At 31.2% G+C, this 25,072-nt stretch overlaps 3 protein-coding genes and 1 long non-coding RNA gene across 5 annotated transcripts in view; 1 reads left to right on the top strand and 3 right to left on the bottom strand.

The window, feature by feature from the left end:
• Mical (Molecule interacting with CasL) overlaps nucleotides 1–25,072 on the top strand; it is a 237,842-nt gene that overhangs the window by 161,998 nt on the left and 50,772 nt on the right. Inside the window, exons 34-38 of the mRNA XM_080171110.1 lie at nucleotides 11,064–11,140; nucleotides 12,742–12,864; nucleotides 16,228–16,269; nucleotides 22,261–22,351; nucleotides 24,461–24,561. Of these exons, the coding sequence (XP_080027236.1) occupies nucleotides 11,064–11,140; nucleotides 12,742–12,864; nucleotides 16,228–16,269; nucleotides 22,261–22,351; nucleotides 24,461–24,561 (434 nt within the window). The remainder of the gene's footprint in view (nucleotides 1–11,063; nucleotides 11,141–12,741; nucleotides 12,865–16,227; nucleotides 16,270–22,260; nucleotides 22,352–24,460; nucleotides 24,562–25,072) is intronic.
• LOC145329040 (uncharacterized) lies at nucleotides 1,236–4,841 on the bottom strand. 2 transcript variants are annotated; one of them, XM_080173057.1, is made up of 4 exons: nucleotides 4,530–4,841; nucleotides 4,027–4,273; nucleotides 2,857–3,339; nucleotides 1,236–2,601 (listed from the first exon to the last, which is right to left on the bottom strand). In XM_080173057.1, the coding sequence occupies exons 1-4, from the start codon at nucleotides 4,787–4,789 to the stop codon at nucleotides 2,401–2,403; spliced, it is 1,191 nt and encodes a 396-aa protein (XP_080029183.1). In that variant the 5' UTR covers nucleotides 4,790–4,841; the 3' UTR covers nucleotides 1,236–2,400. The 2 variants fall into 2 exon arrangements, with proteins under 2 accessions (XP_080029183.1, XP_080029184.1); XM_080173058.1 differs by having other exon boundaries at nucleotides 2,467–2,601; nucleotides 2,845–3,339; nucleotides 4,530–4,840.
• On the bottom strand, nucleotides 4,875–6,201 carry LOC145329041 (uncharacterized). The gene is made up of 3 exons (XM_080173059.1): nucleotides 5,846–6,201; nucleotides 5,653–5,765; nucleotides 4,875–5,079 (listed from the first exon to the last, which is right to left on the bottom strand). Exons 1-3 carry the CDS (start codon nucleotides 5,998–6,000, stop codon nucleotides 4,982–4,984), a joined length of 366 nt encoding a protein of 121 aa, XP_080029185.1. The 5' UTR covers nucleotides 6,001–6,201; the 3' UTR covers nucleotides 4,875–4,981.
• On the bottom strand, nucleotides 6,243–9,298 carry LOC145329042 (uncharacterized). Its single transcript, XR_013882756.1, has 3 exons — nucleotides 9,160–9,298; nucleotides 7,555–7,682; nucleotides 6,243–6,664 (listed from the first exon to the last, which is right to left on the bottom strand). It is a non-coding gene; the product is annotated as an uncharacterized LOC145329042 (long non-coding RNA).

The raw sequence follows: 25,072 nt of genomic DNA, 5'->3' as shown, positions 1-25,072 counted from the left end.
ATTCTGTCATTTTTTTTATAGCCTATACAATATTTATATAATTTTCGCCCACAGTACAACAACCAAACCATGGAATGGAAAATGGAAATGGATCATCTAACGAATCATCTAAAATGGGAAATTGAATCCATATGTAACTATTTGACTGACCTTATCCTACAAAGAAAAAAACTACCTCGCGAACAAGCAACAGCTTTTCATTATATACTAAATATTGAAATAAGGCTTAATGCCATTGATCCAGAAATTAAAAATAAAGAATATGTTTTTAACTTTAACAAATACCACACACCCTCATGGCTTACTATAGCGACAACTCAAAGTCATATTGAAAAAGCCTCTTTAATATTCAAAGCATTTCAAAAAACTCAAATGACAATAATTTTAAAGCCCAATAAGGTATTGTTACTAAAAAGGAATAGAGAAATCATTCTCTATGAAAACTCATTATCTAATAATGCATTATCACCTATATATGATGATAAACCCTTTACTTCAAATTTGTTAAAAAAACGCTACAAACTAACCTAAATTTACACTAAAATAATGTCATACGTCACAATATATAACAATATGACACACAGTAGTATAAATATCACGCATTTCCCCATCTTGTATAAGATTAGCAATAGACTTATTACAATTAACCACTAATAATTATACCAAACAGTATTTTTTTTAAAAAAAATAACAAAAAAAGCTAATACACTCGTTATTTTATAATAAAATTCATAAGCCAAATTGACCTTAAATATCTAACATCATACTCATACATTGTTATAATAATAACAATAAACTCTTATCATAAATCTATTTTCATAATACAAACAAATTTTCGCTAATTTTTTTTGCTGAAAGGGGTAATTATACTTAATAAAGTATTTTATTAAGTAAAATAGTTTTATTACAACAAAAAAACTAACAAAAATCTTTTTACTAATCTCAATTATAAAAAATACCTAATACTTTTCTTTGTAGCCAATATTTAAGGTATCAATCAAAAGTTGTCTTTGAAATTAGGTATTAATTGTAATAAACAAGGGTAAATTGATATTTAGTCTTACTTTGACTTTGGCAATATGCCTAATCAGATACACAGAGACCTCTTTCCTCTTCTAGGCATTTTTTTAATTTTTTTAAAAAAACAAACATTTTTTTTTCTGAAAAAAAATATATATGAATAATCAAAAGAAATTTTTTTGGTGGTATTTTTATTTATAAAGGTCCGAAAAAAAATTAACAAGTAAATATAGATATAGTAACAGAGGTTCAAATAAGTTAACTTATACATAAAGAGCAGCTGCGCTCCTAGCAAAGGAAACTCTGCATTTAAATGAATACGTGAAAATAAAATAATGTGACTTTAATAAGTACAAAATAAATAAGCTTGGTAGTTATAAAATCTTTAGTTTAAATTTTGTAGGTACGTTAAATAGTATGTACAGTGAACATAAATATCGAAAATCGAAAGTGCATAAAAATATTTTTTGATAAAAAGTGTTTAAAATTTAAAATCCAAGTATAAGGTAATTAAAATCCAAGTATAAGGTAAAACATCTTAATTGAAAAAAAATAGCTTGCAATAGTTTTGACTATACATTAAAAAAAAAACTCGTTAGATTTACCTTACAAAAAGTAATAATTGTTATTGGAAAACAAAATTTTAACAAGCATATCTTATCAGGTCTATGTAATAGAAATCCATACATTGACCTTACTAAACATTGAGAAAACTTTAAGAAAAGAACTTTAAAGGCAAATATAAATATAAAAATCTTTAATATATCCTTGCTTGCAAGATATATATGAATTCAAAACTTTTACATAATTAAAACAAGAATAACAATCTTGCTAACCAGTAATGTATATCTTAGGTACATATTAATAAGGAATATTATTTCTTTTAGCCAGGTTAGCTAAGCAGCTAACTACATATTTCAAAATAGTAAGATATATAAATTGTAATTAGGATAACCATATATCTAACCACTTTTAGGTACATGTTACATAAGCGTTTGTAATATCTAAGCGTAGGTATTGTACATTTACTTAACAAGAGATTCAACTAGTAGTAAAAAATTTCAACAACGTTAAAATAACAAAAATAAATATCTTCTAATATATGGAGTGCAAGGAATACTTTTAAAACTTGTACAGCTTGATTTAAACAAAGTATTTAAAATAGAATCTAGCACATATTGTCCGTAACTATAATAATTGTATAGTTTACTTTAACTTAAGGTTTGTTACATGATTTTAAGAAAATGAGCATAGGTAATTTTTTTAGATAGATTTTATCACGTTTCTTTGGTTAGAAATACTTCACAAATTTTAGATAAATTATTCCTCTTTTGACATGGAATAAATAAACACAGTTTAATTTGACAAGGTAATTATAAGTTATTTCTGACACTGTTTCATATGTTCTTCATTTAAATTTTGAAATACTTTTCTGGAAGATCGGGTGCTAGCCCTGCGGAATTCTTGTAATGGAATGTCAGTTTTATTGGAATCTTCGGGAGAAGATTGATTTAACACCTTCCCAAGGCCTGCAAAGAACCTTCGCATCTTGTCCAGTCTCTTTGAACTTTCAGCTACATCCTAGAAAATAAAATAATGTATGAAAATTAAAAAATTGAAAGTATCTTGTTTTTCATCTAGTATCAATACTAATAAATAATTTGTATTGGTAAATTTTACACACACTCACACACATATTGAAAACCAGCAGGTAAAACATATGTATTACACACACACACTCAAACACACACACAGGTTTAAACCAACAGGTAAACCATACACAAAATACCCAACTAAGGTATTCTATAAGGTAAATTTACTCACATTTTAACATACCTCATTGGTATAGCCATTGAAGTCGGCATCTTCTTGGTTTGCAGGTAAGTCCTTGACAGGCTCGGGACATTTCTGGACAACAGTATCATCTCCCAGATCTTTCTCAGTTTCAGCTTGCTTGGGCAGAGGAGTGGACATACTGGTAGGTATAAAGGTTCCATTCTCCACGGAAGACAGGTTTGCTTCTTCATCCAGGTTTGCCAGCTGACTTCTGTAGGTCTCTTCCTGAACATGATCCAACATAGTCAGACCACCAAGTATACCAGATCTCATGGAATTATCAGGCTGAACATCTTTTTCAGTATCTGAACACTGAGTATTTACTTTCTCCTTACCAAGATAAGCTCTAACAGCTTGTGCGTCCTTTTCCACATTTTTGGCCAGATTGGAATTACCGGTTGCTGGATTCTCAACTTTATCTTGATAATGGACATACTTGGCTCCGCTTCTGCCAGAAACCAGATTGGTATTTTGGGAAGAATCCTAGAAATAAACATTTGTTAAAAAAATACTATTAAGAAAACAATTACATCAGTTTTTACACCTAAAATTTAAGAGATTTTTTTTATTAAGCAGGATACAGAACTGATCTTTCCTAAATAAAATAACTACCTAAAATAATACATTTACTAAGTTTGTATCTATCCAAACAAAATTTTAACGGAGATATGGGTAGACTGACAGACATACCAACGGACAGACAGTATCTGTAGACAAACTATGCAACTTTTGGGTATGTGTTTAAGAAAAAAAATACGCAGATTATTTCTCATAGCTACTACAAGTAAAATTATATTTCAGTTTTATTTTAATTAGAGCTTTCACTTTATACCGGGATTCGAACCAGTCCCCTAACAAAAACGTCACCTTCTAGCTAAACACTTTAATCACAACTATTAAAATTTAAAAAGTGTAGTAGGAAAAGAAAAGAACATATAAATCCTATACAGTATTTTAGGGAATAAAGCACTTTCTATTATTAGTAATAGGTAATATTTCCTTAAGCTAGGGGCAATGAATATTTTAAATTTGGAGCTTTGTTAATTTTTTTTATCATTACTAGAATATATGAAATATGTTTAATATGGCCTCTATACTTTTATCTAAGTATTTTTTTTGTAAAAGAAAATGGACAGATTTGAACACACAAAAAAAATTAGTTTTTTTTACCTCCTTTGATGGAGATGTCACAGGCAATATCGCGGCTCCACTACCAGTATCATCTCTCTTGTTTTGAGGGAGGGCCTTGGGGAGAACCGGAGGCTGCCCAGGTAGAGCATTATTACACCCCTGGCGATGGTTCACGGGGGCCTGGGAGCTCTCCGGCCTCCGTCCAAGGGGGCGACCAGCCTCTGAAGCTTCATGAGAACGGCCAACCTGCGGGTCAGGATTTGGTGAACGCCTCTTCTTCCTCCAGCTGAAAGTGATAAATTAATTAAGTCACACTAATGACTAATTACATTATAAAATATAAGTGGACTTTAGCCGACAAAATAAGTTGCCCAATATTATTACATAGACCAATTAAATAGCATTGAATCTAAAATATTTCAAATAATTCATCTCTTACCATTTTTGATAGAAAAAAAACTACTAATTATTTTTTCTTAAAATATTATACACATTTCATAGTAGAAACAAATATTTTAAACAAAGAGATTAAAATAACTTACATACAATAACAAACAGCTCCAATAATGCTCGTCAGTCCAAGACTTGATCCAAAGCCAATACCAAGGGCACCTTCTACATCTATGGATACATGATCTTCTTGTACACCAATCACAATTTTGGGATGAATTATAGGTGATGTAGTAGTTGATGTATCCACTCCAGGGGGACTGGCGGTTTTTATGTTATCCAAATTAGGAGGCTGCACCTTTTTAGGCCTCTCAAGGGTGAGCCACCAACGTTCGTAGAACTCATTCCCCATATTTTAAACAAAAAAATTTTTAATTTTAAATCTGAAAAATAAAAGAAAACATAAAACAAAAATTTTCGAAATTAACAACATACAGAGATATGTCAATATAAAGAAACAAACTTTAAAAGATAATTTTATCAACACAATATCTATAAAAGTTGCATAAGATTCATGAAAACAATCACACTTTTACAAAAAAATCTACACGGGAGTACTACGGCAGGGACAGGGTTCTGCAAGATTATTTTCTTCAGTTCTTTTGTATTTTTTTCTCCCTTGTTTGGTCACAGAACAACAAACTACAAAGAGAAAACAGAGTTATTAAGATATGCGCAATAATAGTAACTACGCAACGCATGGGAAAGAATATGCGCCAAAATGCCGCGCATAAATATCAACAATGATAAGTGTTAAAGCTTCCGTATTATTTTAATTAAACGAACACAAGGAATTAAAAGTTTTTTTAAGGGACATAGGGAAATTTTGGGATCTAGAATCTTTAAATGTAAACTAAGAAAACTTCAATTTAAATCCTAGTTATAAAAAAATATATAATAGCTTAAATTTGAAATGATCAATTATGTTTATATTTCAAAGAAATGATAAGGACTTCAAATTATCTGACATTTATCTATAATTCTACCCCACTCCCTTTTTATTTCCCCCTTTTCATAAACACTCTCACTTCCCCATAAAAGTAATGGGAAACAATTTATCAAGAAATCTAAACTTTAAAATCATAACAAATGAATTTAACTTAATGGAATTTTTAAATTGACTTATTGATTGAAATTATTACACTCAAATTTTAAGATATAAACATTTCTTTTGTAGCGCGGCTACTCTAAAATAAGGAAATAAAATAATATTACCAGCAAATAAAGCTACTAAAATTAGAAGCAGTAGTAGCCAGATGATGGCTTGAGAAAATAATAGTATTTTCTCAGTCTCAGCCCAATCAAACATGAGATTGTCAGTAGAGATTCTAGGAATAAAATAAGGGTTAACAAGTAAAATAAAACACTAAATATAAATCCTAGTTTTAAAAAAAAAATTTATTATTACCCATTAGGAACAATATCTTCCAATCTTTTTACAGCTAGCATAGGTTCGGCTCTTCTTTCCTCAGCATACCAATTAGTGGAGGTAGCCACAATGGTCGATGATTTTTCAGTGGATATTATACGAAAATCTTTATATGGATCCCAGCTAACGGACATTTTAACTTATTTCTATGATCTACAAATATTAACTGAGAAGAGTTAGGGTAATTTAATCTTTCATTCATAAAGGAATAGATATGTATTATTTAATTTCTCCCTAAAAAAAAATAATGTATAATATAGATAGATATATCCATATGTATTAAGGTAAACTTTAAGTCTCTTTTAAGTCTATTTTAAAATAAAAAAAAATTAAAACAAAAAAATAGGAGAAAACGAAGACCCCAATATCCTGAACGGACAAGGTAAATATTTTTTTAAAAAAAAGTTCCGGTACAGAAGACGACATTTTAAAATTGCTATGACAACTCAATTTTCGGAAATAACTGAACAAATATAATATGAAATAGTTGCTTCTATCTAAATATGTCCCTAGCATTACAGACCAACGGACATTTTTGAACATATCTTATACATTTTAAGCACATTCTTTACTCTAAAAAAATAAATTTTATCTGAAATAATAAGAACAAAAAAAAACTAGAAACGAACAATATATTATAAATATTACATTTTATTATTTTTATATATTTAGAATTAGTCAGGTTACAGAACTTACAGGTACGAGATTTTAGAGCTGTCCCACCAGATGAGGTTGAAGAAGCAGTGGATATACTGGTACAACTCATGGAGGCAGAAGACCACCAAGTGGCGGACCAACCTGAAATAGGAAATGTACATCAAGAAGCTGAACTACTGATGAATACAAATCAAAACCTTTATTTATATGAAAATACTGGCTTTGTGGAGAGATTTACACCCACCACGTCCTTCCCTATTTTTAAGTATCCAACCCTACAAAGTAGTATCTTGATGAACCACACCTACCCAAACCAACCAATCACCTACATCGAAGATAAAACCATATTTATGAATCAAGCATCAATAAATTATTTAAGGGGCTACTCAGTTCCTACCCTCACAGCCCAAATATACAGAATCAACCGGAAACACAGTGATAGGCCCGACACACAATTTTATGAAAGAGCCGGCAACAAGATTACCATGAGGACAGACAACCAGCAGGGATATGGTCTGTACATTCTAGACACCCTACAAACCCAAGGTTTCAACCTACCCTCATACCAAACCAATACAATGGTATCCCTATCATCCAACCCTCCAGAATGTAACCTACAACCTGCCCCTACTCCACACAGACTCAACCCAACCTTAGTCCAATTAAATAGAATTATTTTTACAATAAACCTTCCCACCGAAATGATGCAACCAACCTGTCCCCTTCACCATGAAGCAGTCACCATCAACGTCAATTATAACCCAGAACCCATTCAAAAGCTGAATGATATTAAACCCCTATATCTCCTTAACCCTAACCACCCAATTAGCCAATTACTAATCACCCATCCATTAATCCAGCCTATGACACCACTAATCTACAAAACCTTACATACCCTCCAAGACCTCCACAATTTAATAGATATTGTGCTTACCCACCTTCCCCAACATCTTAAGGACGACATTATACCTCAGATCTCCATATCCACCAATGAGATATTCAGTAACCAACACTACTGTGAAGCTGCATACCTGTATCCACTAGAGACTCCAGATGGTACAACACTGGATGGTTACATCATCACTCCCGACGTTCTGGAGCTAATGATGTTGAAGCGGGCATCAACAGCAAGATACACCACTGTGCTCCACACCACCACCTAAAAGAAACAAATATAGTAAAAATAGTAAAATAAGTAAAAATAGTTGTATTTGTTGAAAGGGGTATATGATATCTCATCATAAATTAAATTGAAATTTAAACATTTTCTCTGGAACCATTGGTCGAGTCCTTGCCATGTTAATATTAATCTTTTATCATTCTTTTCTGGTATTTAAATGGAAAATTGATATTGCATCATACTTTGCAATACAAGGGTCATTGACAGGTCAATGTACTGTTATGACAAGTACAATAGGTCATTGACAGGTCAATGTACTGTAGAATATTCCCCCCTTAAATAAGTACCTATTCCTGTTTAAACATGTCTATTCTTGTCTTAAAATGGAAAATTCGATATTGCATCATACTTTGCAGTACAATAGGTTAATGACCGGTCAATGTACTGCAAGGACAAGTACACAAGGTCACTAGGTCAATAGGTCAAGGTAATGTTTGATATTCCCCTAAATAAAGTACCTATTTTTAATATTCCCCTGCAATACTATTTGGGGAACATCCATTGAATGTAAGGGCTAAGGGAAAGCTTAAAGGGAAAGAATGGAGCTTCTTTCCTTCCAGAGGATTCTCCTGAGGGGATGCTAAATATGCTCTCTATGCGGTTCTCTCTGTAGTATATATAAAATCCAGAATTCCCAGTATGTCATGTCTATTTTTGGTTTACTCTCCATCTTCAAGCTTGGAAGTAATCATTAACCCTCACCATACTCACAGGCAAAATTATATTTAAACTATTTAATTAATTTAACTTTAACTTATCAATATGGATCCTATAACTTTACTTCTTGAAATGCCTGAAGTTGATTTAAATGCTATCTTCGAGGCTATACCTGAAAAGATAGATTCATCTTGCCAAACTGAGAATAATGTCATAGACTTTGACTCATTGGTTCCTTTAGGAAGATCTATTCAAATAGCTAATCTTATTGGTATGTGTCTTCAAGATAGGAAAGCACATAAAGGTTTTAAACCTGGCCAAGTAACTAAATTACTTAAGCTTGTTAAGAAAAGTCCAGCTTTGAAAGACTTTGAGCCCCTAATTAATGACATAAAGGATTTTACCCCAATGGAATTATCTCAGCTTTTATTCTTTACTGAATGCATTTGCTGCATAGAATAAACTTATAAAGATATGTTTAATTTAATGTTGTACATATTTATATTATTAATGTATATATCTAGTATTATTTCTTATTATGTAAAAGACAATTTGATGTGTAATTATTTAATTCATTTTACTATGCCAATAAAATCATAAAGTAATCAAGTTTTAATTCCTAATTTATATTAAAATTGTAACCCCAAAAACCGACCTATAAAACTAATTGTAGAGTAGCTTTGATTCTTTTAAGAATATAATTAGTTATAGAGTAGCTTCGTCAAATTACAGACTTAAATAAGAATTATGGAGTAAAACTTTGCTTTATTTAAAAGCTACCTAGATAACCAACTCTTACCTGCACTTAGCTTTCCAGGAGAGCATTGTATAGGTCACATGGTCACTTTGATTCAGTATCAGAAAATCACTGCCTAAAATAGGTATAACTTGTTATATAGATATTAAACAATGGACTAAAGGGAAATAGGGTATATATGTGAGACTAGCATCATAGACTAATATAGCTTAGATCAGACTATGAGCTTTTCTCATTAAGCACATGGACGAGTGGTTTCCAAATACAAAATCTGAACCAACCAATTGTTAAATTTAGTCTTAAGATAAATAGTTAAGTAAACGTGGCACTACGGAAACCGCCCTCGTGCCATCACAAAACACCATTAAATAAGCTTGGATATGACCATTTAGTCTAATAAGCTGTAACTTGTAGCTGGCTAAAATACTGATCATTTCCATCCACCACCTTTACCCCACTTCTACTGAATGAACGAACTGACTAATAAGTGATGTCCATGTTAGTAACTGAAATTTACGACAATTTTCCCCCTGTCTTATTATCCACGTATATTCTACGAATCTACATCCAGTCTCAGATAGAATTGGAGAGTGTATAAAAAAGTGTACATAGATAAATGTTTATTTTTCTTTGAATCAAATTTAAGAAAAGGGTTTTATTTGCAGAGCAAATGTGTTTTTCTTTGCACTTTTCAAAGAAAAGTATTGTTATTATGAAAATTTATTTTAGCCATTTTTACTCATGCAATATTTATGCAAAAATAAAAAAGTATAATTGGAATGTGATATGATAAAAGGAAGAAAGTTAAAAATTAGGGGTTTAACCAAAAAGTGAAATAAATCTAAAATAAAAAAGTATTCAATTTATCTAAGTGTTGCCCCCTAACGACAGATAAGAGTCTCGTATAGGTTTCGTAATCTTTTTCTTAATTAATTTCGTTGTTAGTATATTAGAGTAAAACACTAGACGGAGAAAGGGTTAAATAACTGTATCTCCCCCATCGCAATCGCCTTGTGCAACCTTTCTATTGGGTCATTTAAAATCAACTAATGGTGTCACTTGTCTTTGAAAAAGGAAGGGAGGTAATTATCTGTATATATATACATCTATTCTATACTATAGATCTGTTGTTGGTATAAGCTGGTTAAAAAAATGAACATTTCAGTCAGAGTGTCGGAGCCGTATAATTTTGATGCGGCTCCGGCTCCGGCTCCGGATCCTACCTTAAAATTAATATATAAATTTTTTTTCATTATTGAATTTGATAAGATAAAATAAATAATATAAAATATTTTGCTTTTATTTGATTAAAGCTATATAAAAGTAGAAGGATGTGTGTCTATTTGTTAAGTAACAATAGTTTTTCAGTTTATTATATGGAAATAGACCGTTGCCAAATTATAATATTACTTTAAAAAATCATTTTAGCTAGTCCGGAGCCGTTTTTAACGAAAAATACGGCTCCGGCTCCACCAAAAATGTTGCTGCTCACGGCTCCCGGCTCCGGCTCCGGAACCCTGATTTCAGTAATAAATTTCGGAAATTGGTTCTTTATTTACTGCAGGTTTATTTTGTAATTAAGTTATACAATGTAATACACAATAAAAATACAGAATATCATTTTGTACAGTTATGTAAAATGTAATTTCTTTTCTGGGGTATTTTTCTATGACAGGTCCATTAGGAATCCGTTGTTATTTGCCTTCTTAGCAGTTTGGTTTTGATATCTATTTATCTGTATTCATATGGAAATAGATTTGAAGTTTAGTTCAATATTGTAGAAAATCTCTGAAGAATTATTTTGAGTAAAGTCTGTACAATTCATAACTTACTTTGACGGAGTAACTTACCGACATACTCGAGTTATATAGTAGCTATGCCTTTAACTATTGAAAATACAAGTACAATAATAATTTTGAATTTTATCTGTTTAAAATGTTTTTTAGATGCTAGTTTGAATCGGCTGCAGAAAAAGCTGACGGAAGGTTCAAGTCTTGAAACTGGAGAACGAGGGGCAAATAAGGTGAAGAGTCTTGTCAAGAAACTTATGTAAAAATTAAATATTTTCCATTCAATCACAATGTATTAGGGTAAGGGGGGGAAGTTTCGGTAAGGGGCTATTCTCGGTAATTTCGACCTACCTTCATTAAATGACCTTTTTCTCCATGTTCCTTTCAAATGACAGAAAAAAACATAAAAGCAAATTTGTTCCTTATTAAATTGCCTACAAAAAAGTATAAAATGAATTTTTTGTGAGATGAATATTAAGGGTACTTATTGGGTCTCAAAGTCGGACGAAAAAAAATTTTTTTCCAAATATTTTTTAGTAGGTGTGTAAAGATCGACCTACACAAAAATTGGTAAGACCTAGAGCTGATCTGAAAAACTTTTTGAACTAGAAATTGCCCGCTTTTTCCAAATCCGTTGAGAGCTTTAAAATCGGGTTAATATTTTTTTCAAAAATGACCAAAGTTGGCGCCGGGGGAAAAATCGGTAATTTCAAAAGAAATTAAAATTCAACTTTTAAGGTCATGTTTTCATGTTTTCTTTTGTCAAATCTATTATTCCATATGGACTTTTTAAGAATTAGGCCTAAAGATGAATAGAACAGATAAAAAACAAAAAACAAAATCAATTTTATTTTTTGAAGCAAATTTTTGCGAGGAAAAAATCACAATTTCTGGTCCTTTGAAAAAAAAATATTTTTGACATAGGAGGAATAGTCCGATCTTTATGAATTTTTTTGTGGTTAATCCCAATAACCTATACTAATTATGATTTATTACGCTTGTTTGGTCGTTTGGCCTTTTTTCATCGATTTTTTTAAGGTTAAAATGTAGGCAAGATTTTTTGCAAAGATGACACTTTTGCTTCAAATTCGATTATTGAGGTCAATTTTTAATCAATTTTCATGTTTTTTGGTCTAAATCTATAGTTCAATGTGAGCTTTTTTAGGATCAGGCCTAAAAAGTAATAAAATACGTTTTTTTCTAATATTAATTTTAAGTTTAAAAAAAAAAAATTTTCGAAAAAAAAAATCGAAAATTCGCGTCTTTCAAAAAAAATTCATTTTTAACATAGAAGGAATAGTCCGATCATTATGAAACTTTTTGTGGATAATCCCTATAACCTATACTAATTATGATTATTTATGTTCGACTGGCCGTTTGGCCGTTTTTCATCGATTTTTTTTAGGTTGAAAAAAATTACCGATATTTCCCCCGGTGGTGGGGAAATATCGGTAACTTTTTTGCGGTCAATTTTGGCCAACTTCTAAAAGTCCTAGGATAATGTCCTTTTAGGACCTGATAGTCCTTTCTGTAAGCTTTCTACTGGTCTTGGTTTCATTTGAAAATATTAATATTTACCCCATTTTTTTCAAAAAAACCGAAAAAAAACCGATATTTCCCCCCCCTTACCTAGACTTTATTTGGGGAAGAAAAAAAGATTTCTACAGTAAAAGCATCATTAAAATACATACATAACATGCCCCCATCGTATTTTTTGTTACTTTGACTCTATAAAACTTATAGGTGGTAGCCATACCTCAAATTTCTTGAAGTGTCGTATCTATTGTGCATTACTACTTCTAGTATGTACAATGTACATATGTTTATTATTTAGGTATCTACTCTGGTCGGGGAGTTAGCCAGCAAGATGCAAGACTCCCAAACACCCCCCTCAGAAAAGAAACACCCAGAGTTGAAAAGGGAGGGGAGCACTGTGTGGCAACCCCCTAAAAATAAGGTAAATTTTCGTGTATTTTTACGAAAAAGAGATTATTTTAGTTTGCATTCCTCAGGAATCTTTAGGGATAAGACAATGGACGATAAATTGATATAGTTCTCCAATGATGATAAACTAAATTATCACTCATGTTGATGAAATTATTAGTGGATTAGTCTGGGATCAACCAATCAAATATCGACAAAAGTACCCAAACTTTTCAAGTTTACTATAAAGTTATTTAAGTAATTCACAGTCTAATGTCCCCTCCCTCCCTGGCATTTTAGAACTAAATTGAAATTTGAAATTTACATTTAATGCATTTATGCTGTTTTCGTAAAGTGAATAAACATGTCTTCATTTTTTTTCAATGACTCAAATGGGTTACAGGGATTAATAATGTAAGAAAAAATTTCATTACATTTAGTAATTGTAAGGGGAATGCTTTTACCATTTAAAAGGCATGCAGTTAGAATAACCTGGTTATGCCGTTAATGAGTTTGTGATGCCATACTCAGTTAGGACTTCTTCGTATAAAGGTCCTGCAATCAATGGTTGTTTTTTTGTATGGGGTTTGCATTTATTCTCTTTTTTTAGACTGCTGGGTCCGGCTATATAAGAACAGGCTCTCCAGTTATACTTTTTATTTTTTATTCAACTTCAAAGTACATATCTAATGCAACCATTCAGTTTTTAGAAAATTTAAGGATAATTTTATTTATAAGCGTAGGTAATTGCTACATATAAAATCGATTTGTGTGAATTTAGTTTAATGAAGATTTGACATTATACATATTACAAAAAATATATAAACTGAAAGGGTTTTTCTTGAAACTATGGAGAAAGAACTATTAATCCTTAATATAAAATAATAAGCTTTTTTGGTCAGTAGTGAATGATCTTTCTAACCGCTGAACCGATATGGTTCTTCTTTACATTGAAGCCTCTTATATGCTTTAAGATGGTTTTAGGCTGTTTATTTTTAAAAAAATAAGTCTGGGTATGGTTTTAGGCTATTTTTTATGCTCATCTAGATGCTAGGGGCGCAGCCGCTAGTTTTTAAACAAAAAAATTATTATTTATTATGTCCGGAGCACAATAAATGGTAGGAGTAACGTACAATGTGAGTTGTAGAGCATTTGCATATGTTCAGTTGTCACAAGAAAAATGGGAGAAAGGAAAAGAATAACAGAAGGACAATATAGATGATAGAAAATCTTACCATTACATATCAATATATAAAAGACTAACAGACTGGCGGATCAAGTAAGTTGTATAGTAAGTTGTGCTCTTTTGTAAGGGGTAACTTGAAAAATAAATCAACAGTTTACCCTAAATAGGAGCCACGACAACTTAATGCGTTTTGGATGTTCGGACGGTTATTTTAGAGAAACTTCGCTACTAAAAAGGGAGTAGTTATATTGCTGATTTTGTTGTAGTTTGCTTATTTTTGTACTTATTCCCTTGAGGCACATTTGATTTCATTTAATACAATTTTCAATTTATTTGTACATTGTGTACATTGCAATTTATATTTTTACTTCTATAGCTATGTTACGTAGTACATATTTGGACACGTTTTTATGTAGTCCATCAGATTGTTTTCAACAGAAAAGGGAAGCCAATTTTTTATAAAAAATATAAGTTTTAATTAAGCTGATACTTTAATAATTATTAACTTATCAATCAATCAAGTCTAGTTCATAGTTTTATTTTGGGGGTTGAGGGATTTAACTCATACTTTTTATATAACTAGCGACTGTGCCCCTAGCATCTAGGAGGCTCTTAATTAAAAAGGGTATACATGGGGCAGAAAAATAGCCTAAAACAATCTGACAGGTTAAATCTAAAAATAAAATAGTCTAAAACCTTCCCTGGGCATATAAGAAGCTTCACTTTAAAGGAGAGCCATATCAGTTCAGTGCTTCGCGAGAACCTTCGCTACAGAAAAAAAAGCTTACAACTTTATATAATAGGATACAGCTTAAGCACTTTAAGAGGGGATGGGAGAAGTTGATCTAATAACTAAGATTTTAATATTTTAAAGAAAATTTTTGTAAAGTTAATTGGGGGGGGGGGGGGGGAAGTATTTCGCGCTTAAACTAGATAAATATATATTCAGTGCCTATAAAAATGATTTATTATAAAAGAGAGCAATGGCAGTCAAGAGTTTAGCGAGATTTTTCTGTACAGATACAGTGAGAGAGAGAGAATCTGAACTCGATTTTTATCTTTCTCCATTTTCTCTATTTCATATTTCCAAGTTTTCTTTTTATCTTTACTTTTCTATCTTGCTAGCTGTCTTTATAATTCTAAGCATGTTTTCCAATCTTATTGAAATTCAAAATCATTGCAAAGAAAAAAATCTAAGTTGCTTCAATCCTTGGGGAAACAAGAAAGTTTTTATTAAGAGCGCAGCATTTCTGTAAATCTGAATTCGGGTGAATTGAGAACTTGACTGCTTGTTCAAGTCTTGGTTAAAACAGCATTAAAAATGACCCAGCTTAGGTAGACAAAGGGCTAGCAATAGGTTAAGATTTAACCAAGTATCTACAATAATACAATGGATATACGTCCCCAAGATAATAAACTAAATTACCCCTACTATTGATCAAACACTCTTAGTTTGGAAGCAACATATGAAAATTTATAGAAGTATTTAAGACAACGAATAAGGTATCGTGGTTATAAAAATATGGATACCAGTGCAATTTATTTACTGTGTTTTATTCCCTACTCCCTGCATTTAGCCAAATAAATTATTTAAATGTTAAATGGTTAGGTAATTTAAAGAGGGGGGGGGGGGGGAATGCAACCATCTCGTAATCAATGTGTAAATGGCACTTAAAATTCGAATTATGCAAAGAGTATTATGTGGAGATAGGTTTCGTGATGGATTTGCCTTGAAAATAGCCAACAAATGGCTAAACGGCTGATTAGGCATAAAGAACATTTAGGTAGCCAAATTACCATGGAATTTATCGTGTTCAGGAACACTGAAATGTGTCCTTACAGCCTTGCTAGAAATGTATACAAATGTCCTTGTCTGTCCGTCTAGCTGCATTACCCAAGGCAAATATATATTCATCCAATAGTTTATGGAAAAAGAACTTCAATTCTGTCTGGAAGTCTTTTTATTAGTTTTATAAACACTGTAATGGTGTGAAATGGAATTGTGTAATACTGGTACCCAAAGTTTTATAATCATGTTCTATAATTAGGTTGTTTAAAAACTTTTAATCACATAGAAGCTGTTTTTTTTATAAAAAAAAACTTAAATTAAATTCTGCAATAGACGATTTACCATCCGCAACAAAAGCTTCTCGTCAATAACCTGCTTGGATTTTAGAATAGGTAGTTTTAAAAGTTTATTTTTCTTTTCAGAGTTCGCGAACAAGTGACAACTGCCATTTCTGCCAACAAAAGGTATTTATTTAGTACATTATTTTTTAGGGAAGCTCCATATAGATGCTTAGGCGGTTTTATGCTATTTTTAGCTACCCATCGAATACAGATCTCATAGACGTTAGAGCAAATATAGTCAAAAGAAAAATTTATTGTCCTAATGCGAGATATTTAGCTTATCAAATCTTGATCGGTTTGCCCAAACCTTCAGTGCCTAAACATATCCACCAATAAGTTCTTGGTCGAAATGCCAGTCGTTTGTATTGAGTGTACATTGATTTTATAGTTCTATGTCTTATCCCTTAAAATACCTGGGCAATATGTTGTGAACAGGGTTGGCAGGAAAAGTCTAGGGCAGTTAAAACCACATGGTTTTTACTGGTTTTGACTGGTTTTAACCACCAATAAAAGTCAACAAGAATCCTTAACAAAAGTCCACCTAAAAAAAATGCTATTTTCGCCTACAAAAAGGTCCTAAAAGGCAATAGTGAGCTGAGACTTTTGCTTGTCCGCGGATTAAACCTACAAAAATCCCGAATTTTGCCATCCCTGGTTGTAAAGTTGCTTATTTGTTAAGCTTCGCTTTTATGGTTTGATTGTATCCTTGTTATTTATAAAATTGTATCAAAAACTTATTTTGGTATTTCTTCAAATTTTAATCATTAATTTTGTTTGTACGTCAATTTCATTCAATTTTCTCTAGGTAAGTATTTTAGAATTAAGGGGGGGGGGGGGAAGTTCTGACACATTTGCGTAAACCTGGTGTATAGGCTTTATCTTTGGACTAAGAGGATAGGTTATTAGGGATAAAATCATTCTTATATGATGAATTTCTCCCAGATTTAAGATTTTTTGGATAGGCCTCCAGGTTCCGGAGCTCCAGGACTCCAGGTGGTCTCTCTACAGGTAAAAATGAAAAAAAAAATTCTTTTATAGAGTTAGATGTCAGCTTATGAGACAAAATAATTTTTTTTTTCTTTAAATATGTGAATAACAATCAAAAAGAAGCATATTTTGTTTTATAAGTTAACCTCTAACTCTTCAAAAAAAAAATCTTATTTTTAATTTTTACCTATACAGAGACCACCTGGAGGACTATCCAAAAAATCTTAAATCTGGGGGAAATACATCATATAGGAATGATTTTATCCCTAATAACCTATCCTCTCAGTCCAAAGATAAAGCCTATACACCAGGTTTACGCAAATGTGTCAGAACTCCCCCCCCCCCCCCCCCTTAATATTTTTGATTAGATACTTTTAACAGGATTTAATCTTTTTATAATTTTCCTCTTAAGTAATAAAGTTCATTTATTTATTAGTAAGAAAGAAAAGATATTTTGCGTTTTCAATCGATTTAATTATTATATCATTGTCCTTTATTGGAAAGTTTTAGTGAGGTAGGGGGATCTATGTCTGTAAATTATACTGATGCCACTGCTCAAAGCTTTATAAGCACGATCTTTCATTCGTTGGCCTGAAGATTTTAAAATATTGATTGGTTTGTACCTACAAATCTTTTGTTACTAAACTTTCTACCAAAAATTCTAATATAAAAGTGGGGTAATTTCATCCATCGTAATCGAGGGTGTACATTAATTTTGCGTCCATTGTCCAATTGAAAGGTTTCTATCCCTTTATGTAACCTGTCATTGGAAATATATTCTTTGAAAACCTTTTAAATGTATGTTCTACCAAATGAGCAATGGTTTTTAAATTGTTGAATAGCTGCTTCCGTATATATCACATTAAATAATATAATCGCTTTGGCATCAATATGTCATTAAAAACTAGGTTAATTTTACCTAAATAGTACAGCATAAAAAGACAATTGAAAGATAATGGTAAAGTTTATACAGTTAAAAAGGGAATATTAAGCCAAATTAATCATAAAATAACGTTTATAATATTTATAATTTATTTTTGAAAACTGTTCCGATGGAACACCACCAAAAACACTCAAGAATCTAGAGTAGATTCTTTTTTGTCCCATGTCCTATCCCTGTCTCCACTTTATTTGTGCAGACAGAAATACTTTATATTTATTACCACCAATTTTATTTTCTCTAAAATCCAATAGTTTAAATGCTTTGCCGTTTCTCAATGTTTCAAACTATCTATATGTATACATACAAGGGTCACAAAATTCCTCACAATTGCTGTATCACGCTTGCCATATTTACTGCTAGCAATTGCGTCAGTAGCATCTAGGGGCTCTGTATTCAAACTATCTGAAGACTTCAATTTAACGATGAAATAACCCAAAGCCATCCTAGGACCTATGTGAAGGTTTTCTGAAAAGTGTAACTCAATCAGTTAAATTGTTATTCAACTTTCAGTTTTAAAAAAAACTTAGTACTTAATATAGTTGGACTGCTGCGACCCTAGCCTTTTAATCAAATAGTAAATACTTTAAAGTGACAAATCATAACCATGCAAATTTTGTAATTCTAAACAAAAGTCATGTAATTAAAGGGTTGGGTGTCTTATTGTGATAAGCATAAAGTTGAACAAAAGTTAAATTCTTTTAAAAGTCTTATTAGTCATATTGTTGATATAATAGATCAACAAAGTTATCAAACAAAATATATTGTTAATGTAGCTATGAAGATGTATCAATTAACTATTTATTAATTAAAAATATATTATTAACCAATTATTATGTTTATTGTGAACTTACACAATAACATCCTGCTTGTCAGACAAGTTTACCACCAACAGACAACTAACCTAGGGATAATAATGGCAGATAAATTGATTTACATCCCCAATAATGACAAACAAAATTAAACCTTCAGTAGATTAAAATTAGTTGTTGAAACGTTTATACACTCAACTCAATGATCCAACCATTCAAAATTTACTAAAGTCCCCAAAGTTGTTGAGTAAAAAAACGTTATTATAAAACTTTGGGGATTAGTTTATTAAACAGTCCATTGTTCCCTCTCTCAATGCTTTGCAATCAATACTTTGCCTGAGAGTAATGTTAGCTTTCTAGTGAGAGAACGTGTTTATAAAACTTTGGGGATTAGTATGATTTACAGTTCATTGTCCCCTCCCTCCCTGTATACGAGTGAAATCTAAATTGGAATAAATAAATTCTAAATAATAGTTAATACCTAGTTGATTATTGATTGAACAGATTTTTAAAAAACCGTTTCCACGTAATGATTAGTTAAGATTTGAAATAGTGTGTAACTGGTTTTTAGAGGAATAAATAAGAATTTATCAAGGACATATTTGTTCATTAATAACAAAGATTTTAAAAAAGGAAATATTTAACTGGAAAAAGTTTTATATAAAACTATTTGATTTTTGCTTAATTTTATCCTACAAAATGCATATTTTTGCAGTAACAAATGCCTTTAGGGGCTCCCCCATCCTTAAACCAAAATCATTTTATGGTTTTTATGTTATAAAGTAGGAAATTCATTTTTAAGGGTATTGTATTTTTGTAAGGGACATGTATATTTACTTCCAGATAACATAAAGTTTACCAGAACCAATTCTGATCTTTTAAAGAAAATGGAGTTATAGATAAAGTCGTGAAATAGATCTTACTGGATAAACATGTTACATATATATGCTCATACGTCTTAATACTAATACGAAACATTTCTTTAGAATTAATATGATTTAGAATTCTTTAAAAATCGTTGCTAATAACACCAATTTATTCTAGACTAAAAGGGGAATTTAATGAAGTGTATTTGATATGAATAGTTAATAATGATCATGTTATTTTTTCTGATCTTTTACAACATTTTCATTTAGGAAGCATAAGATAGAAAGTAATATTCTCCTGTGTAGTATTTGCGATATCAAGAATTTAAAACCATAATCAATTATACTGTAATTTATGCCAAAAATCCTATTTCTGAAATGGTAACTTTTCCATTCACAAATTGCATGGTTTTATTTAAATAAAAACAAGGATGACAACATCCATAAAAGCGAAGCTCTGAAACGGTAGGACAAACGGACATTAACACTTGTATAATGTCAGAACTGAATAATCAGAATGCGAATGTTTAAGAGACAAAGCAAAATTGTAAGTAAATTTGTTGAAAAACTGCTCGATACAAGATAATGATTATGGACATACTTACATTTTTAGGACTTGATTATAGAGTTGCTTCGCTTATAATATTGTATTTTGTTGTCCTAGGAATCAGTATACCAAAAATGAGACCAATCGGATAATTAGGTCACATACAAATTTGTTGTTAAAAATGTAAAAAAATCAAAATGTTTAAAATGGACGTACGGTCATTCTGGTAATGATTATAGAGTTGCTATGCTTTCTAACTCGTACCTAACTGTTACAGGAATCACCATGAAAAATTTGAAATCGATAGGACAATTCTAACATGCCTAAATTAACGAAAAAAAGCTATTTAAAAAATAAAAATAATCAACTTGTTTAAAATGGACGTACGGACATTTTGGTAATGATTATAGAGTTGCTACGCTTTCTAAATCGTACCTAACTACTAAAGGAAGCACCATGCAAAATTTGAAATCGATAGGACAATTCTAACATGTCTAAATTAACGAAAAAAGCTATCCGTGACGGACGGTCGGACGGACCGACCCTAATTATAGAAAAGCTTCGCTTTTAAAAATGCGTGGTAAAAGTTAATATTTCTTTTGATAATCATCCTAACTATATTTTTCTTATTCTACAAAAAAATGTAAAGGATCACAAATCTAAAATAACTTAACTCATTAAATACACTTCATGTAATTATCCCTTTGGTTATTTAAGTATCTTATGTTTCCTTATAAATAAGTATCTTATGTACGATAATTACTTTCTTATTAATTTCTAAAATTGGATCAATATGCGAATTAATTGATTATAAATGACTGGAATCCTTACTTTATTTTTTTTGCATTAAAAAAAGCTTTTCTTAATATTTTTCAATTTATAATAAAGATTTCATACTTTGAAAAGATTACACCTATTATTTATATCACCATACTTTAAAGACTTTTTTACCCTTTTATTAAAAATGCAATAGTGCACAAGGGGGAAATAAAGGTATAGATCATTTTGATTTTAATAGCTTTTGTCTTACATATTTTAATTCATATTTAAATGCCATTAATTTGAAATTGTCTTAGGGTTTCTTATTTTTTTTTATTCTGTTACTAGCTACTTAGGTTTTGAATTCTAATTACTTTTTTTATTAGGAAAATATTATAGAACCGTCAAATGTATTATTTTGTTGCTTACATATCCTTATGTTTCAGTTAGCGAGATCTTTTTTGTATCTCTTTCGCCTATGGATTAATTCATTCTTTTATGTATATACAAGTGGCTGCGCCCCTAACATCTAGGGCTCTGTATTTGTAGTAATAAATGACGGAAAAAGAGTCTAAAACTATGTCTTAGAATAAATTGGTTTAAGGCCATTCTGTAACTTTTAAGAAAAACCTCAAAATAGAGAACTTAGTCAGTAGATATTAGTAACTTTATCTACATACGAAGAAGATCTTTGTATAAATAATAGGATAGTTTTAATCTATTTTTACTAAATCCATTTATCCTTGAGTTGAGAGTGCCTATCTTATTTGATATCCCCCTAGAGTATAATCAATTTACGTGCATTTTCTTAACAGTTCTTGTTTTCATGCCTTTATCTTTTCACCAGTGGCTACGCCCTCAGGAAAGTAAGGGGGTATATAGGCGACCTCCATATTTCAATTTTAGAAAAAGGTGAGATATTTTTAGAATAACCCCCCACCCCCTTCACCACATTGGTCATTATTTAGCCTTTTATTTTTTCAGTATGGCTTCCTAAACGATTAATATCCGCTAGATTAGTACCGGTTATCAGCCATACTGAAAAATAATTCATAGCATCGTGTTACAGATAGTAATATAATGAAAAATCGTAGAATCAAAATGCAACTTCAAATATAAGAAAGTTTTCGAATTTTGCTTCGAGAATGTTAAAATATTAGACTTATTTTTTGGAAGATTATTTATATATAATATTTTTTTTAGGTATATGTAGTGGAACGAATGTCAGCTGAGGGCAAGTTTTTCCATCGTGCTTGCTTCAGATGTGACTACTGTAACATTTTACTAAGATTAGGTAAGTTAACTTAAATTGAACTTCTCTATTAGGCTGTTAGTGTTATTTTCAAATGAGATAGTTAGATGATAAAGTATTCAGCAGAGTTTCGGATCCGGATCCGCAAGGATCCGCTTTTTTTGGATCCTTGGACTCAAAAAAATGCGGAAAATATGGAAAAATCTACTTAAATTTATATAAAATCTCAGACATTCTTTTGATGACAGCCAATCTTTAAGGTTTAGGTTCAGACTTGAAAATTAAAAGTATTTTTGACTTCGAGTTAAAGAATAAATATTTTTTTAAAATTTGGTGGTTTCATTTTTATTGTCATGGATCCGGAACCGGATCCGGTAGGATCCGGATCCGCACTGACCAAATTTGGAGGATCCGGATCCGCATACAATCAATGCGGATCCGAAACACTGGTATTCAGGAAAGATACTGTGCTGCAGAGTTCGGCAGCCACCAGTGAGCCTCAGGGAAATCAACCTTTTACATTTTAGATGTTAGTTATAAGTCTATATCTGACCCTTATTGCAATAAATCTGTAAACCATACGGACGGTTTTATATTTGAGACTTCTTCGCGGCTGACGCGTGGCTGATATTCTGTAAAATTAGAAATCATTGTCTTTCTTCAGAACTAATTATTATTTTTCTTTTATTATATTTTGCTAAGCATAGTACATTTAAAGTAGTTGAAGATAAAAAAAATAATCAACAACAATGACTTGTTTTTTGTTTTTCTTTGCAGAAAAAAAAAGAATAAAAATTCCGCTTGGCGATGATTATTACAGTGTCCCGTCCTAGAAAAATTTTGGCCCCTAGCCAAAATATGGTTGGTTTATGAAAAAAATGACCCATGCAAAATATTTTTTTCTATAATGCAAAAATTGCGATGGTTCTAGCACTGCAAAGTTTTTAAAATCTGCATAAAGACCTGTCTTTAAAGCGTTTGTACCATCTCAATTTTAAAGATTTTCTTTACAAAATTTCAATTCTATTGTGTAAAAATAAACCTTAAATTTACCTTAAAAAAATGGGGGCCGTCTCAATTATAACATATGAAGGAGTAGCAAGTAATAATTGCATACCTAAATAATAGGGTTGGGCCATATAACGGATATCTGGCTGATTTCTAATACCAGATATCTGGTATCCAGTAAATTACCGGATATCCAACCCTTATAGGCTTAGATTTAGAGTTGCTGTAGCTAATAACAAACAAATCATAAAATGACCATGATAGAACAAAGATCTGAGTATGACTAATAAACATACAAATATAGATTAATTGAAAGATTAAAAAATGCATAATGCTATGCACACTACATATTTGTATTGTATAGCAACGATGTGCTTTAATTAAATAATTAAATAGTTTTAGATAGAAACCGCCTACATATTTTTATATTTTTAGGTATTATTTGTTCAAAATATAAAAAAAAATATTTTCGGTCGTTTCCCTTAAGTAGCTAGTCATAGACAGGGCTCTGCTGGGGTTAGGCATATCATGTAAAAACTTCCCCTGCCACCTTACTTTCAAATTATTTCAAAGCTAGGGGGTTTTTTAGTGCTCAATAGACAATTTGAGGGAAAGCACCATATGATCTTCTGCTATTTTGAAAATTCTGTAAAAATCCATTCCTAGTAATTCCGAAATAATTGGAGCTTACAAAATTTTCTTTATGCTTATTGAAATCTAACTTCTAGTCTTTCGACTTTTATTTTTGTTTAAAAAATAATTTTTTCATTGGTCTTTTTAAATCGCCATTTCGATTTCAAGATATCATCTAGCGAACCATCCACTTGAAATGGGATACGATACTCTAAATAAACGCCCTCTATTAGGATAAGTGAGTAGCATCCCAAAGACAACCAGCCCTTTGAAAGTACCACTCTTACATGGTCATGAGGTGAGCCTGTTTACGAGTCAAGGCATTCCCCCTGCTTACAGTTTTAGTATAACGCACTATACATATCAGCAGTAGGTATTTTTATTAACTCTAGTATGACGCAGTGTAGACCAAACTCGAACCCAACACCTCCATCACAGCAAGCAGGCAAATGCCGCAGGTATTAATCACAAGAAATGCCTATGTTTTAATGAAGACTAATCTTGTTTCAGGTTCCTATGTGTATCATCGTGAAGGAAGGTTTGCTGGAAAATTCTTTTGTATCCCCCACTCAACTGAAAATGCTCTGGAGAAATATAAGTTTAAAACTAAGGTAATAATCTTATTAGGTTTACTAAAAGAAGTTTAATTGGAAGGTAAATAGGTATTTTGAGTTCATATTTAATTAATTATATTAATCCTTAAGATAAAGTTATAGGATCTTTGTCTGTATGTCAGTATGTCTGTACCGAAGGATCTCCCTAACTGCTGAACTTTAGTTTTAACAATCAAAATCATCCTTTTGATTTTGGGGTTTAATTAAATTTAATGGTAAAATACTTTAGTTCAGGGTGTCGGAGCCGTTTAATTTTTATGCGGCTCCGGCTCCAGCTCCGGCTCCGGCTCCTACCTTAAAATTAATATATCAACTTTTGTTCATTATTGAAATTGATAAAATAAAATAAATAATATAAAATATTTTGCTTTTATGGCTCAATACCAGCTGAGTATCCACGTGGATATTCAGCTACTATTGGGGTCATTTTTGGGTACTCAGCTACCATTGGGAAAATATGTGGATATTCAACTACCATTGGGGTAGAAAAAGTTTTTAAACAATTATT

This window comes from Acartia tonsa, chromosome 9, assembly GCF_053477335.1.
Source record: "Acartia tonsa isolate MP-2025a chromosome 9, ASM5347733v1, whole genome shotgun sequence".
In the NCBI taxonomy this organism is placed as follows: domain Eukaryota; kingdom Metazoa; phylum Arthropoda; class Copepoda; order Calanoida; family Acartiidae; genus Acartia; species Acartia tonsa.
This window is presented reverse-complemented; position numbering and strand designations above follow the sequence as displayed.